Source organism: Daucus carota, chromosome 4 (genome assembly GCF_001625215.2).
Source record: "Daucus carota subsp. sativus chromosome 4, DH1 v3.0, whole genome shotgun sequence".
Taxonomy (NCBI): Eukaryota; Viridiplantae; Streptophyta; class Magnoliopsida; order Apiales; family Apiaceae; genus Daucus; species Daucus carota.
In genome coordinates, this window is record NC_030384.2 from 31840637 (window position 1) to 31859218 (window position 18582).

General features: G+C 35.6%; 2 protein-coding genes and 1 long non-coding RNA gene across 4 annotated transcripts; 2 read left to right on the forward strand and 1 right to left on the reverse strand.

Moving 5' to 3' along the window:
- The first annotated feature begins 272 nt into the window (after positions 1–272).
- LOC108217237 (uncharacterized) lies at positions 273–4337 on the forward strand. The gene has a single exon (XM_017390076.2). It carries the CDS (start codon positions 273–275, stop codon positions 4335–4337), a length of 4065 nt encoding a protein of 1354 aa, XP_017245565.2.
- A 2708-nt stretch (positions 4338–7045) lies between these two features.
- LOC108217765 (RING-H2 finger protein ATL46) lies at positions 7046–8824 on the reverse strand. 2 transcript variants are annotated; one of them, XM_064091067.1, is made up of 2 exons: positions 8557–8824; positions 7046–8459 (listed from the first exon to the last, which is right to left on the reverse strand). In XM_064091067.1, the coding sequence occupies exon 2, from the start codon at positions 8366–8368 to the stop codon at positions 7247–7249; it is 1122 nt and encodes a 373-aa protein (XP_063947137.1). In that variant the 5' UTR covers positions 8369–8459; positions 8557–8824; the 3' UTR covers positions 7046–7246. The 2 variants fall into 2 exon arrangements, with proteins under 2 accessions (XP_063947137.1, XP_017246140.1); XM_017390651.2 differs by having other exon boundaries at positions 7046–8469.
- A 4370-nt stretch (positions 8825–13194) lies between these two features.
- LOC108216367 (uncharacterized) lies at positions 13195–15735 on the forward strand. The gene is made up of 2 exons (XR_010291113.1): positions 13195–13474; positions 13591–15735. It is a non-coding gene; the product is annotated as an uncharacterized LOC108216367 (long non-coding RNA).
- Positions 15736–18582: the final 2847 nt, after the last annotated feature.

Sequence of the window (18582 nt, forward strand, 5' to 3'; positions counted from 1 at the left end):
AATTTAGGCGATAGTGGGGGGATTTGCTTGGCTAACAGAACGGTGGATGTGGGAGAGAATATTCCGATAAATCAGGGGCATGATAGTAGGGATATCGGGAGGGAAAAGGAATTTGAAAATGATATGACAATATTGGATAGTAAAAGAAAACGAGTGGATAAGGGAACAAGTAAAGTAGTAGATGGGCTGGATAACATAACTGACTCAACAGCTTTGGTTGGGCCAAAAAACGGGAAAGAGGCGGGTCCTGGGGTCCAGGCCCGCCTTCAACAATGAGTCTTCTAGCTTGGAATTGCCGTGGGCTGGGTAAACCACGGGCAGTTCAATTTTTAAAAGAAATTACCCAACAGCTTAAACCTAGTATTATTTTCTTGTCTGAAACATTATCAAAAATAAAAAAAATTGAAGAAGTTTGTAAAGCTTTGCACTTTGCTGGATGGTGGGGAATAGAAGCTCAGGGACATAGTGGTGGCTTGGCCTTGTTATGGAAAAACGAAGGGGGTTGTACGATCTTGGATGGGAGCAAACACTATATCGACTTTGAGGTGGAAAACAATCAGGTTGGAAGATGGAGATATACGGGCTTTTACGGATGCCCTGAAAGGGAGAGAAGGCGAGAGTCTTGGGATATTATTCGAAATCTAGCGGGTCGGTCAACACTTCCGTGGTGCATTATAGGAGACTTTAACGATATGTTGTTTGCAGATGAGAAAAAAGGGGGTCGTGTTCAACCAAGAAGCTTATTAGTGGGATTTGGAGAGACGATTGCTTCATGTGGCTTGACTGATTTGGGATTTAAAGGGGAAAAGTTCACTTGGGAGAAATCTCGCGGAAACCATGGGTGGGTTCAGGAGAGATTAGACCGTGGGTTGGCAAATAACTCATGGAGAAGTATGTTTCCTATGGCGGAGGTTCAGGTATTGGAAGTGGCTACATCTGATCACCTACCATTGTTTTTAAATTTGCAGAGACAGGTCTTTGAAGTTAAAGAAAGGAGATTTCGCTTTGAAAATAGTTGGGTTAAAGAAAAAGACTGCAGAGAAATTGTGAAACAGAGTTGGCAGGGGAACGATAGTCAGGACCTAATGACGAAGATTACCATGTGCTGTAATAGATTACAAGAGTGGGGGGGAGGTGTGAGTAGAAAGTATAAACAGGAGATTAGTAAATGTCGAGAAAGACTGCGCAGGTTGAGATCAAGGAGAGATGGGCCGGGGATTCGAATGTATAATGATGTTAGATGGGAATACATGCAATTGCTGGAAAAACAAGAAACGTATTGGAAACAACGAGCCAAACAGTTCTGGCTACAAGGTGGGGATAGGAACACAAGTTTCTTCCACAATTATGCCTCTGGGAGGAAGAAAATAAATACATTGCAGCGGATTAAAAACGATGAAGGAGAGTGGAAGGAAACTACCGAGGAGATTCAAGAGGTCATCGAGAATTATTTCTCGAAGTTGTTTACAGCACAGACGACAGATGGAAAGTTGAGCGATAGGGAGAGAGTCAGTAGGGTGACTGCAAGTGACAATGAAGCTTTGTTGGCGGAAATTACACCTGAGGAAGTTAAAGAAGCTGCTTTTTCTATGCACCCGGATAAGGCACCAGGGCCAGATGGCCTAAACCCAGGTTTTTTTCAAGTTTACTGGAATATAGTAGGAAAGGATGTGGTTTTATTTTGTAAAAAATTCCTGCAATCAGGTGAACTGCCAAATGAGGTGAACCATGCTGTAGTCCGATTGATCCCTAAGACAAAAGAGCCACAAAATATGACTGAGTTGCGTCCGATTTCTTTATGTAACGTGCTAGTCAGAATACTGTCTAAGGTAATGGTCAATAGACTAAAACCATGCCTAGGTTCTGTGATATCTGAAGTGCAGAGCGCTTTTTTGGAAGGGCGATTATTAACGGATAACGCAATGATTGCATTTGAAGTAAACCACTACATGAAGAGACGGACACAAGGAAACAGGGGTTTGGCAGGATTAAAAATAGACATTTCGAAAGCTTATGATAGATTGGAGTGGGGGTTTATCAAAAATATGATGATGAGGTTTGGGTTTCATGAGATATGGATTGATAGGATTATGAAATTTATATCGACAGTGTCATATGGATTTCTACACAATGGAGCAGAGATTGGACGAGTAATTCCAACACGGGGGGTACGTCAAGGAGACCCAATTTCTCCGTATATATACATCATGTGTGCAGAAGGTTTAAGTGCAATGCTGCGAAGAAATGTCGATGATGGGCTCATACATGGGTGTACAGTGGCTAAGAACGCACCAAATATCTCGCACTTATTTTTTGCAGATGACTGTTACCTGTTCTTCAAAGCTACAGAGGTGGAAGCTGACAATATGAAACGGATTCTAAACAGGTATGAGCTGATCTCAGGGCAGCGTATTAATTTTGGGAAGTCTACAGTGGTTTTCTCCCCTAACACAAGGGTGGAGGATAGAGTAAAGGTCTGTGATAAGTTGGGAGTGATTGAAATAGATAAACCAGGGAATTATCTGGGAATGCCTATGAGTATTAGTAGAAATAGAGTTGCAACCTTCTCTTTTTTACTTGATCGGGTAGACCAAAAATTGCAGACATGGGGGAATAAAACACTGTCTAAAGCTGGAAAAGTACTTTTACTGAAAACGTCAGCTCAAACAGTTCCAAATTTCTGGATGAGTTTGATGTTAATCCCGTTAGAAATTTGTGATGGAATTGAGAAGAAATTCAATGCCTTTTGGTGGGGGAAGAACAGTTCGGGTGGAGGAATAAGATGGCTTTCATGGGATAGATTATGTGAAGTAAAGGAGGCTGGGGGTCTTGGATTTAAAAAGCTACGAGAGTTCAATGTTGCAATGCTGGCAAAGCAGGCATGGCGCTTGATAAACAACTGCAACCCCGTAGTTACATCTTTGATGAAAGCCAGATATTATCCACAATCGGATTTCCTAAATGCTAAACTTGGAAACAACCCCAGCTACATTTGGCGTAGTATTCTTGAAGCCCAGAATGTGGTACGAATGGGAGCGAGGAAGAAAATAGGAGATGGAAACAGCACGTTAGTGTGGCAGGAACCATGGTTGCCCTGCGTTGACAATGGTTTCATGACAACTGAAAGGTACGCCCAGTTAGAACAAATTACAGTAGCTAATTTGATGGATGAGAATCAGGAGGGGTGGGATGAAGATATTTTGGATGATTTATGCAATGAAAGGGATAAGAAATTGATAAAACAACTCCATGTCCCCATGCGTAAACGAAATGACTCATGGTATTGGTTATTGGATGACACGGGAAGATTTACGGTAAGGAGCTGCTATCGTAAAATCAAAGGGGAGAGTGATTGTCCTGATAGAAGTTTTTGGAGTAAAGTTTGGGGACTCAAACTTCCAGGAAAGGTGATAAATTTCATATGGAGAATGTGCAGAGAAGTGCTCCCGACAGCTGCAAATCTAATTACCAAGCATGTTAATATTGTTGATAGATGTGCTTGGTGTCAAAATTATGTCGAGGACACTGCCCATGTTATGTTTCTTTGTGAGTTTGCAAGAGAGGTCTGGGCTGCTGTAGGTATGCTGAGCCTGATTGCAGAGGATCCTGGAGATACGGTGCTGCAGGTTACTAAAAGAATTTTTACCAAGGGTAACAATGAACAGAGGGCTATGTATGGTATGATTTGTTGGGCCTTATGGTACAGGCGAAACAAATGGGTATGGGAGAGAGTGACAGTGTCATCTTTCGGGGTGAAATCTATGGCATTAAACATGAAGACTGATTGGAGCAAGGCTAGGGAGGTGGAGGAGCATCATGAAGGCCAACAACAAATGAGGGTGCATACATGGTGTAAACCACCAGAACAATGGATAAAAATAAACACGGATGCAGCGTGTCATGTGAATGGAGAGATGACTGGCCTAGGATGTGTGGCAAGAGATGAGTCTGGTCAATTTGTTCGAGCAAGGAGTAGGAAGGTACAGGTTGGACATCAACCACGAATTGCTGAGGCTTTGAGCATGCGAGAAGCACTCTCCTGGACAAAGGAATGGAGATCGAGCAGATGTGTTTTTGAAACAGATGCTAAGACACTGGTGGACGCAATTAACAAAGTAAAGGAGAGCCAAGGGGAGTCGACGTTCGATACAATTGTTGATGATTGCAGGGAGTTAATTAAACACTTTGAGGAAGTGTTAATTGTTTTTGTTCCTAGATCAGCGAATAGTGTTGCCCATTTGTTAGCAAAGGGTGCATATTCTATGTCTGGTTTACAGGAGTGGGTTCATACGGCTCCTGATTTTCTCATTTGTAACCTTGATTTAGACATGGTTTGATTAATGCAAGTACGTTGATTTCAAAAAAAAAATATATTTATATAGGGTTGGATTCCATCGATAATAGTTCTATACGATAGAACAAGAATACGATGATCTGATTTATTTTTAATTCTATGATCAACATTTCTTTTGATATAAATATGTATTTGTACTGATCATATAAATAAGGGTAGCATATCCAATTTTAAAATATAATTTTATTCTACATTTAATTACATTCATTTATTATTGGAGAATCCTTTTATATTCACAAATTGTGTAGTACTGTGCCTTTACATATTAATTTTACTAATTTTATGCATCAATTAGTAAAATCTTATTTAATGTATCATTAAATTATTTTAAATCAAATTTTACTTTATTCGAAAACAACAAATAAAAAATTTATATATTATATATGATCCAACTAACGAAACACCTAATAATTATGAATAAAAAATTTAAGAAAATCTTAATAAAATATTTTACAAAGTCTTCTAAGTTGCAGGACCCTATGTTTTACAATATGTTCAATATATACTACAATTTATATAATTAATTATTTATGCAGATTAATTATGTTGTAAAACATAATTTTTAGCTTATTGGATGTTTAAAAAATATTTTATCCAAGAATGTGAGTACTCCAAGACTAATGACTCCAAGGAGCTTAACGCAACACTAGAATGTTGCCTCTGATACCTCTAATAAATAAACTTCTAGGTGAGTGGTATGATTTCTTTTCTTTTTTTATAAAAAGGAATGAATTCATTAATCAAAAGTCATATGCCATCTACAAATATAATCGAAATTGGACTGACGCTGAATTATATCGCTGTGATTTGAAGATGATTTGAACATATGTACTCCTTTTCATCTAGTGTTTTGAACAATCGACCATAGATGCGATTCCATAATAACCTTCAAACCTGAATCAAACCCATGAAAATTATGCTGATCCATAACCTCGGTCATGGAGAACATCAAAACACACCAAAACAAAAACCAACTCTCATAGAGACTAACAAAACCCAAATAAATTGGGAACTTATTGAAAGGAAAACAAGATGTCAAACAAGAAACAGAAAAGGGAAATCGGGGCTTTCCACCGGTGAAAACCGATGGAAGCCCCCTAAAAAATGTTTAATGGAGGCTAGCGTTTGTGAGGGAGAGAGAGTTTGAGAGGGAGAGAACGTATGATTTCTAAAAGAGTAAACAATTAAGTGGCAATAAAATTCATTTCCCCACGCCTTTTTTACAACTTAGTTACTAACTCTGCTGTTTTGTTTTTGTTTTTTTGACGAAGCTACTAATTCTGCTGTTAGTATGGAATGGAGGAAGCATACAATACAACACTTGGCCCTCGCGGTGCTGAATGAAAGAATGAAGATTATTGCAGCGAAAAATCTAAACAATCTTTAAAAATACTTTAGAAATGATATATTGAACCCAAAAAGATTACAATGTGATTCTGTCAGAGTTTGACTGAAACTTGGTACCATATGAATCATGTCTTTGTAAAATAGGTATCGGAAACTTACAATGCCATGTAGCCTTGATACAAAAAGATACGTCACAAAAGTGAAGCACATAAAGGGACTAAATGACCAATGAAGCAATTAAATCAATAGTGAGTCAGAGTAGCAGCAGAAGACTACAATATACAGATAAACCGGGAAAAGGGTATATTAGTATCGTCGAACGAAGAATGAACAGTAGTCACGGAAAAATTGCTAGGGTATTCATCATACATACCTAATGACCTGCTAAGATAAGTTTTATTTTTGATAACATGATGTATAGAAAAAGAGCACCTAGCTTTAATTCTATGTTACTCCGCCTCACCTAGAATTGTCCAAGGTCGATGCATGTATAAGCAATGGGGACTGGGTGCTATTTGAATATTTTGCATGTGTTCGTCAATACTCATGTCTATGTACATGACTCAAGGTAAAATACAGATATCCACTGTATAACAAAATAGACTCTGAAAGTTACAACTTGCAGCGTCCCACTCACTGTTAAGTGTTCAACAGTGGTTGTTTAACATTGATAAAATGCTAACAAGCACAAGTTTGCATTTGTGCAACATTATGATTAAACTTAAAGAGTTGAAGTATATATAGGTGGTGTTTGGGAGCACATTATAAGTCGACTTCTGGGTTTATAAGTTATAAGCACTTATTTGTACTGTTTGTGTAAAAAGTCAAGAAGCACTTAAAATAAGTTAGGTTTACTAGCTTTTGTTTCAGGACTTCTGCTTATTTGTCAAACAGTTTAATCATTTATAAGTCTTAACTTGCTTCTGACTTCTACTCCACTTTTTTATTTTAAGCAAAAAGCACTTATTTTAAACTCACCCAAACGGCCTCATAATATATGTGCTCATATGAAGAACACTTGTATCTTCAAATTACCTCACAATAACTGAAAGATGAGGAGTTTGGGTCAGTTCAACTATGCAGGACTAGGAGCAAGCTTATGGTTAAAGTACAAAGGTGCTGCAACAAGTACTTGGTTCAGATCATTCTCAAGACTATAAATTCACTCAGGTTCTAAATAATACAAACATGGCTGACGCATTGAATGGAACAAATTAAATATGTCCCAGCATAATTATAGGGTCAGCAATAAGGGTATATTGTAGGATCAAGAGCAGCCAGTAAATCATATAAAAATAAATTTCAAAATGGATTTCTTTTTACCCATAAAGCAGAAATTAAGACTTTGATGGATGACATTTTTTTAATTAATGGCGAATAATAATTCGAAGCACTCATTTAAGGATGTCCCCTGAGATCTCAAAGAACCTTCGATAGGCCCTCTCAAAAATTCCTGCTAGAATGAGTAACAACAAAAGAAGCTACAAAGCTCCAAAGGTTGAATAATCGATCAAAAGATAAAAATCTATACAGTATTCAGTTACCTTAAGGTCTATCAATCCAAGGAAGCGCTGTATCAGAAGATAATGAATAATTCAATTGAGTTTCCGAAGAACTTGCAAACTTTCCTTTCTTAGACCAGAGCCAGATCTTTGAAATAGAGTAGCTATCAGTCTTTGTCCCAACACTAATCTTCTTCCCTCTGTCATTGTCATCACCCGAGAAATCCTGGCCGTGAAGCTCTGATATACGACCATCTCTCCCACTGTTTAAAGCCACTTCAAGTGTAATATCATCAACGACATATTGATACGAACCCATTGAGTAGCACCTTCTCGCGTCCAAATTACTGCTACTCGTCTCCTCACCAGCCTCTTCAGCCCGGTGATTCAACTTTCTAAATTTGCCAAGCCTAACAGGTAAAAGCCCCTTATCAACTACACTTTCCTCAATCACACTTTTCTGATTGGAAGATGCCTCATTTTCTCTAATACCATGAAACTCCTCTTCTCTTGGATCATCAAAATCAAACATCGGGTTTTCGATTGGGAATCCAGGACTAAATAGAGTACCTCTACAAAGAGGACACGATGAGTTTGAGAGTAGCCATGTATCGATACAACTGAGGTGAAAAGCATGACTGCAAGTGGGAAGCAATCTCAACTTATCATTTTCATTAAATTCACACAAACAAACAGCACAATCAAATGGTTGTTTAAGACCCTTAATTTCCTTGTACACGAAAACAGGTAAAGCATCAATAAAAGCTTGATCCAAACCAGAGTCATGTAGATGAAACAATTGCTGTAGCTGTCTCTGAAGAGCATCAGCGCTAGAAATCTCCGGGAATCTATCCGACTGAGACGCCGTAGAGGATGAATGTTTTGTGAGAAATCGAACAAGCAAGTGGAGAAGTCCAGAGATGAAAAAAAGAACAGCTAAAACAACAATGATTATAAGAACAAAAGGGCTAATTTTACTGCCTGAAGAAGAGGACTTTAAATGAGAAGTAGTACTAGTAACACTATATGGAGATGTAATTGAAGAAGAAAGAGGAGGTGGGTATGTAAAGACTCCATCTTTCTGCATAAACTGATATTGAATCCCAGAAATCTTCATATGGGCATGCTCAAAAACCCACCTTTTTTGTTTACTCAACTCTGACATTAAACAACTTAAGTGGGAACACTCAGAATCTTGTATACTTCTTTTTTTATATAAACTCTGCACATAATAATCTTGGATTCTTGAAAGATCCCTATAAAATACTGCTAGATCATTACTTTTTTGCAAATGGGCTACTTTATTACAAAGAAAATAATGACATGAAATGTGAAAGTTGAATTTTGAGCTACCTTGATTATGGTGAAGTCTCCATTAATGTATTCTTGAAACAAGTTCTTGATGTGGACCTAATGTTGCAGCAGCAGCAAAACCCTAACACCTCTCTCTTTAAAGAGAGGAGTCACATAAAAATAGACAAGGCAGAGTCTCTCTCTGTCTCGTGTTCTTGATATATTATGAGTAAACAAATGCAGATGTATACAATATTTGTATTTGGAACCGGCAGAAACGTAGAAGCCAAATAAGGCCATTTGTCGCTAACAAAAGTATTATTACAAGTCCCCGATATGACAAAGAAAGCATCAGGTCTCTTTCAGACAAATCTGGCCATCAGTCTACGCGCCCATGTGACGCGTGGGACGGTGACAGCAAGTTACTCGATTGTTTTCAGGAAGTGTTCTAAAAATCCCCGATTTAACCGATAAATCCCCGATTAATCCCTGCAAGGTCGGCCATCGATCCGATTTTTGAAATCCGATTAATCCTTATATATATTTCATAATCGAAGTATATGTGATAAATTATTAAAATTAAAATATTATATTACTTTAAATATGAATAATTATAGAGTTTATGAATATAGTAAATATATTAGTTACTAAATAGCTAATATAATAATAATTAAATATTAAATAATATTTTAATACTAAAATAAGCCCGATTTTAACTCCGATTAATCCTTCCGATTAATCCCTGATTTCTAATTAATCCTTGAATCGGTAGCTCAACCGATTAGGTCCGATTCCCGATTTCTGTAACACTGTTTTTAGGTGATTTGATTTAACGGTTGAGATAAATTTTTTAAATAAAATTTCTAAATAAAAGTTTAAAATCAATTTATTGATTGAGGAAAAAAAATCGAACAATTATAGATTCAAATTTTGAAAAACACTTGAAAAATTAAGTGAATTATAAAATGGACCAACAAATAGGATCACTACGAGCATAGTGGCTCGAGCAAGTTTTAAAGTGTATAGACGGATAAAAGATAATAATTTAATTAACGAGGAGTTTATTAATACAAAACTTGTTGGGAATACGTTAATATTGATGATAAATTAAAATGCTTGCTAATTTTATTCGTATTAAAATGTGGCTCATTTATGTGTAATATATAATTTATCATATTTGTTGCTTATAGATAACCATCAATGACGTTTTGTAATAAAATAGGTACTTTTCAGTATTAGCAGTTGATTGAATATGTTCATTAGCTAATAAATTTTTTGAAACGGATGTGTAGCTCTCAGGCTTTCGATGAAAGGAACGCAATAGCAGGAAATTAGAAAACGAAATATCTCAACCGGCTGCTATTATTAAAAAAATATACCGCTAAGCTAACGAGGTTAAAAAGAAAGAAGAGAAATTGGGCCATCTTTCCCGAGAGAGGCCGCCCCCTCTCAGGGCAGGGCAACAGTCTTCTATTTTTAGTCAACTGCTCTCTCTATGACGAGCTTTCCTGTTTCATGGGCTCTACTCGCCCGTCTACGCTCCGACCCAAGCAAGAATTGAAAAACGATGTTTCCTTTGATATTCGACGAGAAGTCTTCGACTTACCCGCATTAAGATTTCAAACTTGTCGTCAAAAAATGGAAATAGTGGATCAAGATCTAGATGGATCCCTATCTTTATCTCTATCCACGGAGATACCTATCTATATGGAGTTAAGATGTCAAATTGTAAATATTTTTGGTCAGGTAAACTACACAAGTGAAAAGAAAATCAACGACTAAACCAAGCTATCAACATATGAGGAATAAGAGATTCATTAACTACTATTCAATTTCTCAACTGCTAGTGAAGAATGACCTATCAACTGGTAAATTAATAAGTCATCGTCTGGTTAATAAAGCTATCAACAACTGATTGTTGACTTATCGATTGCTAAATTTGGAATTTATCAGTTGAAAGATACACTAAAGTTAAAGGACAATAGTTACATGAGTTGATCTGGAAAAGTACAATTGTTTTTTAAACTAAGTTATAAACAGTCTTAGTCTTATGTTCAAGAACAAGAAGCCTGCCATTCCAAGCTACACAATATGGAAATATTCAATAAAGCTACTCTATCAAGGAGACAAATATTTCTACAAATGTTCACCAAGAAAATAAATAAGAGGCAACTGTTTTAGATTATTTAGTTTATTTGTTTTTAGACTAGAAAGTCATAAACTTGGAATATATAACCAAGTGTTGTATGCCATTTTAAGTTTTTCTGAAAAATTAGAGAAGAATGGCAATCTAGTATAGTTAAGCAAAATTTTGCAAGGTTATCTCTTCTAATATTCTTATATACTTACATATATTGTGTATGTATTGCCGAATCATTTTTGTTGAGATTCATTCACATTATCAAAAAAAAAATGTGTATGTAGCTGTGTTGAAAAATACAGAGAGTATATTAATATAGAAAAATTCTTTAGGTGGAGAAGAAAAACCCCTGAAATTTTGAAAGACTATGTTTATTTCAAATTTTAGTTTAGCACTTACATATATTTGTATGTTCTTTATTAAGAATAATCGATTATTTGTTGAACAAACTTAAAATTATATTTAATACCCTTTCTACAATCTTTTAATATAGTTTATTGTTAAATAATAATTTGTATTAGAATAGGCTTCTAACATACAAGAAATAAAGATCTCAAAAAATCAATTATGGGAAGAAAAGATGAAGGTGTGAAAATTTCAATGCTAGAGAAGAAATATTACTTTCACTGGAATGTAAAATGAGAGTGCATCTTTTGTCTCTTGATACTAGTTACATTAGGTGAGAATGAAGATAAAGAAGTCCTAGAGATCATCGCTTATTTGAGCAAGTATTTCGAAATGAATATCTTTTTCAAAAAGTGACGTATAAAAAAGGATGGAGGGAGTTTGAAAAATAAGTGTTTAAATAGTCGTCTCCCATCCTTTATCTTTATCTTTTTCCAAGCGAGTCAAGGGGCTTCCACCCAACCCCTTTGTTTTTTGGTTTTTTTTCATAAATAATCAAGTTTAAAAAAAATTGCAAAAATACTGTCACTTTTTAAAACAAATTTCAAAAATACTATATTCCAAAAAATATTTGTAAAAATACGTTGGTTGCATATGCAACCATATATGCAACTGCTAGCAACCATACTTGCAAACGGAAATGCAACTTTGAAAAAATATTTTAAAAATTATATTTATTTGCATAATAAGTTGCAACTGGTTGCAAATGCAGAAAATGAATATACCTGCGGGACCAATACTAATATAACAAAAAAACACAAAATCAACAAGTATTGCAATCAAAAAATCAACTAAAATCAATTCCAGCGCCTCGAAAACTCTCGATTTCAGAATCAAATCCAATAATTTACAAAACGATGTCAATCCACGAATGAATCTCCATCTCAATCAAACACGCTACCTTCGAGATCTCGTGCGAGGAAATTGTGATGGCTCAGATAAGAACAACAGAGGGAGGGGGAAACGAGTTGCAGCGGGGGTAGAAAGGGTTACGGTGTTATAACAACAGTGAAGGAGCGGCGTCGGAGGTCAGGGAAGATGACTATGTGGACTAGAAGGCAGTGGTGGGTTGTGTTTGAAAAAGAGAGAGTGAAGGAGGGCAGAAGGTGGCTATGCTGAAAGGTGTATACATGTGTTGTGCTGTGAACAAAAGGGCGTTGTGTTGTGAACAAAGGTTGAAAAAAAATATGGTTGGTTGATGGTTTCAAGTGGGGTTTAGGCTGCAGGAGAGGAGAAGAGAAGAGAGAACGACTGGATTATAGGTGAAGGTAGTATTTTGACAATTTAATTGATTATATGTTATAAGAGAGTATATTTGCAAATTTTGGAGAATGTAATATATTTGCAAATAAGATTCAAAAGTTAGTATACTTGATATATTTCTTGTATTTTTATATTCATCGATTTTCTTTTGATAAACCTCAATTAAATATTAAATGACCAGAAATTAAATTATTTAATTATTTTCCAACGTGATTTCGTCGACGTGAAATCGTGTATTATATTCTAGTTAACAAAAACGCTTTTCTTTTTCTTTTTATTTTTCCGAAAGAAAGGAAATTGTGTTTGGGAGTGTAACTTCTGGGCTTAAAAGCCCAGAAGCTCACTTCCTCTTTTTCTCTGGTTGTTTGGCAAATGATTCCATGCACTTAAAAGAGGTGAAAGAAGTCTGGGAAAAAAGCTTGAGATCGTGGCTTTTTTCATGACCCAGCTTAAGCTTATTTCAACTGCATCTTCCTACTCTTTACTTCCTACTGCTTTTGTTTATTTTTTTGTTCCTGTCTACTTCATGTTATCTACATCTAGAGTGAGAGGTGATCGAATATAATTTTTTTTTAATTAAACTTTTTTTTTCAATTTGATGAAATACTCAAATATACTAATTTTATATATTAATATTTATTTAAATTTTATGAAATACTCAAATATACTAAGTTTTAATATTAATACTTATATAAATTTTTAAACACAATTATTAATATTTTCGTCTAACTTTTCTCAATTTATTTCGTAAATATCAAATAACTATGTTACAAAACTACGAAACTATACAAACTTATAAGTTAAGTTATCCAAACACTTAAAAACTTATAAGTCACGCTATCCAAACATTTGTAATAACTTAATAATCAATTTTAAGTCACTAGCTCAGCTCAGCCAAACGGCCCCAAAAAAATCGAAGCCGTCGCCTTTATTCTCTTCCACATTCACAGAACAAGATGCATAGTTTCAGTTTCAACCCTAACCCTAATCTCTTTAAACCCTATTCCCTTATTCCTTGAATAGTTTCTCATTCAGAAACCTCGCTTCCTGTCAGCCGCCCTCGTTAAAATCAAACAATATCCCTCTGCTGCTGTTTCTCTGTTTCGAGATACACCTTTTCATGCCTTTTCGTTGCTGGGTTGAATCATGATGAGCGGTTTCGTTCCCACTGTAATTAACTATACCACTTTGATTAAGAATTTATTGATTCAAAGCTATTCATCCTTTCATTTACGCACCTGCAAGAGAGGTCACACTTCTAAGCCCATTGTGTTGTTATGGTACAGGGAGCAGAGAGGTTGCAAACCTAATACAGTAACTTACAACACTATTATCTATATTCCTGTAGAGGTTGACTCGGGAACTTATTCTTCTCTCGCTCACACAACGTGCTAGTTAATTGACTCAACTGGGCTTTTAACTTAGACACGGTTTGCAAATTAGAATGCAAAAATTGTCTATCTTGAGTTAGAGTTCTTATGAATGTTTGTTGAGATTGAGTCAAATTAGTTTGTGATTTTATCAAGGCCTCGATGCTTTTTATAAAGAGTTAAGTCTCTTATCTGAATCATTAAACCGGGGAGGATTCAAGGAGCTTGAATTGGGTTTTGATAATTAGGAAAAGAATTGGGATTGGTTCTGAGAAAATTGGGACCACTGGAAATTCGGGTGATTCTTCCGCCCGAGATTGTATGTTGGTGCAAAAGGGTCATTCCTAGGTTTGGGTTGAAACATCGAGTTAACTTGCTCAAATTCGTGAGATTGTTGGATCTCGGGACGGGGAGCGTTAAAATTTGGATACATTAACAAAGGTGAAGGGCCACTATGAGATTCTAAAACTTCGAGTCTCTTAGTTAGTGTAACTAATTTGGCATTGGTTACCACATTATTTCCTATCGAGTGCGGCATTGGTTACCACATTATTTCCTATCGAGTGCAAACTCTTAGAGCTAGACGACTCAATTGACTTTTTGGGTTCCCTAGTTGACCCCCACAACGATTTAGTTCATCATTTTGCATACAAAGTCATACATTTACGTTTGCATCTGTATCGATTTCATCCAAAGGTTGCAGCTATCTGACTATGGAGAATGGTGAGTCTTTTGTTATCTCAGTGTTGTCCCATTAATTTATGTGTACAGTAATCTTACTGGTAGGTTTGTTATACTTACAAACAGGTCACAAGCGTGTACCTTTAGGTGCTCTATCTCTTTCTTTCGCGAGGAGTGCTGAGTCTGACTATTTCTTACTATTTATGACAGTATGATATGTACTTGAATTATATTTTATTGATGCATATGGCAAAGAAGGAGAAGTAAAAGTTGCAGAGCATTTTGTTGAATTTGTGATTTAAAGAGGCCAACATACTATTGTAGTCACTTACCTTTTACTAATGGATGGATACTGCTTGCTTGTAGAGATAAGTTGATGAAGCATTAGTAGTGTTCGAAACCATGAAGAGAAGGGCAATGTTTCCTGACACTATCAACTATAATATCCTGATTAACGGTTACTATAAGAGTCTGAAAGTGGATAGAGCACTAGACCTATATCAGCAAATGCCCCTTGAAGGTTTGAGGTCGACTTACGACTTATGGTACTATTTTCATACTGGTAGGCATGTTGAAGCATGGAAGTTTTTAAAGAGAAAATGTTAAACCAAGGTCTTGAGTTAAATAAAATCACATGAGTGTTATGGTGCACGGTCTTTGCCAGATCCATTATGTTGTGAAAGCATTGTCCTTCTCTCACATTATGGGATGAACTGGGTTGATTCCTGGTATATGATTCTTGGTATATGCATATGCAATATTCTGATTTATGGATTAAGCAAGAATGGACATCTTGAAGAGGCAAAAAAGTCTTTTTGACAGCCTTCCTTTGGAAAGGTTCACAATCTGATAATGTTATGTTGATATGAGGATTGTGCCATGAAGGTTTTCTTGATGAAACGAATGAAGTATTTAAGGAAATGGAATCAAATGGTTATGGTGGATGATGTTATGTACAGTGACTCGTGGCTATTTTCACAATACGAAATACAATGAAGCACACTCATCAATGAGATGTGATTCATACTCGCGCCTTCTCAGCAGATGCATTTACCGCCTCCTTGATACTGAACTTGCTTCGCTCAGAAGAAAAGGATATGCTCTTTCTGCTTTGCATAAGAAGTTTTTCCAAAGTTATAACACATAAAGATTGCTAAGGTACATCATCTTTTCTATTTGCCAAACTATTCAAGAGTTTACAACCAAGTTTGTAGGCAGGACTCCTTGTAAATGTCTTTCTCTGCCTGATTACAAATGATTAGGTTTCAGTTTAATATAAATGTATTTGCGTGGACTTTTTGTTTATAGAATATTAGAATGTTAATTTGCCTTGTTGTCTTTGACACTTTGTTACGTAAGATGACTAAAAGATTTGATATAGTTTAAATGGACTTGATATAGTTTAAATGTAGTTTGGAATTATCAATATAATGAGACAGTGCCTGTGTCTTGTGTGTGCATTGGTGATCTTGCCATAGATACTTATATTAAGTGTTTTTCTTGCAAACAATTTGTTTAGTTGTGACTTCTGAACAGATGTATTCACTGCCTTCATGATACTTGATGTCTTGAATTTGTTTCTGCTCTTTCTTTGTATACGAGTTCTTGCTATAGATGATTAGGGTTTAGTGTGAGTATTCCTGTTATAACTCTTTTTTAGAATTCGCTTAAGCTTGATCAATCATGAAAGCCACCTATTCATAGGGGGCTGCAAAGGCATACATTCTGGATCTGTAAATTAAAATGAACAGGGTCTATCAGTCCAACACCTGACCAAAAACAAATATATCTATCCAGTCTTTGCCCCCGTCTGGTCCAAAGTCAGAGCAAGTCCAATAGGTGTGCTAAATCAAGTCTTAAATCTAAAAATAGGGAATATGGGATAAAATTGCACTCCAACACTGTGCTAGTGATGTGCTAAATCACTAGCACAAGCCTCCCCTTCCTTATTTTTAGAATATGCTAGCCACTTCTAAACTATTTTTATCATTAAAATATTCATTTCCCTCTCTCCTCCACATCATTTCCCTCTCTTTTTTTCCCTCTCTCCTCCACTATTTAATATTATTATAATAATAGGGAATGGATATAGGGAGTACTATTGGAGTTCATGTACTAAATCTTGTGCTAAATCACTAAGACATATTATTTTATAATATTTTTAGAGAACCTCTTAGCATAGTGTTGGACTTGCTCTCAGGACGAAACCGATGACATTACTCTATAGATCATCAGATTTAGGGTTGATAAATGAACACTTATGGTACTTTTGTAAACAAAAAAAATAGTTGATAAATTGTGGAATAAGATGGATCTATACTACAAACTAAATGAATGGATTTTGTGCTCTGTATAGTAAAAAAAACAATCATACAATTACTGGTTATTATTATAGGCTCTTATATTATAATAACTTACAAGGTGATATCAATCTTGGTTAAACTAGTCAGAGCGGTTGAACAGAAAATCTTGATTACTCAGCCCGGGTTTTTAATAAAAGTATATGTGGGGCTTCTTCCCCACTCAACAGTTGTAGTTATCGTGGTCTCTGCTTTTCTGAGTTATGATTTGTGGTGAAGCATTGAGTCCCTGGATTTATATAGATTTATATTTCAGCATGAGCACTTCTACTTACTAGCCGGGCGCAGTTTGTACGAGAATCTAGGGAATTATTTTACTGCATTTTTCACATTTCACAACAAAGTACTTGAAGAACTTTGACTTGTTCTTTAACAATTTTCAAGTAGTATGAGACCTCTAAGAGTTAGACTTCCTTGAGTTTTAAATATGGGAAATATTGTGTTTCAACAAAGGAGCCATAGGCAAATCTTTTTAATATTGATTCATATATAATTTATTTATGTGTCGTCTAATCCATAAATATTATGAATATTTTAATTATATTAATGTAAGTTGCAGGAAATATAGGGACCTAGATAATAAATTAAGATAATTTTAATGGAACCAGAGTTCATTGATTCAAGATAATAACTAAAAACTACATGTGAATAACTTGTATAAATTACGATAGCAAGTAATTGTAAGATAACAGCAGCGGAGTCTCCGTAATAACTACTAAGATTCTTAAAAGTTTTTAAGATGAACAGAACAGAGTAATGAGTCAGGTATATTTATTCGGGAGAAGTGTGCTCTTGACTTCTCAGCAGATGCTTTTACTACCTCTGTGTTACTGGGCGGAGCTGGATATTGTTTTTCTTTTGCCTACTACCTCCAAGCAGACAATAGGATATGAATGCATTTTCAAAAGGAAGAATGTGAGTTATATGTGCTATTATGCCTTCTCTTTATTGGCTGGAATAATCAAGTGCCGTTTTGTCCCTGAGGTGGTTGCCTATACCACTCTCATTTTGGGCTTTGTTACCCAAGACAAGCCTTTGGAGGCTGAAGATTTGTTCAAGAAGCTCATCATATTTGAGCACTATTACTAGTGGCATTTGCAAGAGATACTTCTATGGCCATTGCATCGTTCAAGTATATTTGGAGAAGAGGGGTTGTAAACTCGATATATAACATTTTAGAGTTCTAATATCAATTAGAAATTTTCATCTGATTCTTGATAATTTGCGGCCCAGCATCATCTGAAACGATGAGTTTATTAGGTACCCATAGTTAAAATTATAGGGCGATTGCATATAGCAAGCTTGATGAAAATAAATCCATGAAAAATGCAGCAGTTAAGTCTGTCTTGAACAAATGCAGCTATTCTAGACTCAATTTCTCTCAATTCCAATCAGAATTCCTTGGCAATTCTTCTTGGTGAAAATTGAGTTCTTATATTTTATTTTATACAAAGCATTGTTACATTATAATTTTTATGTTTTTAATCTTATACACACCTTTCTGCGAGGATCTGTGATTTAATCTTTGCATTGTTTACTATAGAGGAAAGTACCAACAAATCCCCTGTTTAACATCTAACCCTAACCCTAACCCTTGTACCTTGTCCTCACCAGTTCAATTACACAAGAGATACGGCTATATAAGGAGCCTGAGAAACGATTTGTTACTAAGATATAGTAACAAAGGTTATATAAGAGGTTCTGACAAACGATTGTTACAACATATCATAACAAACTGAACAAATTACATAATATACTCTCAAATAAATCAACCAATAGTAGAAATGCAACCTTCACCTTGAGTTATCAAATCCACTGAACTCTTATCTGCACTTAAAAGAATATGATGGATAACCGGATAGATACG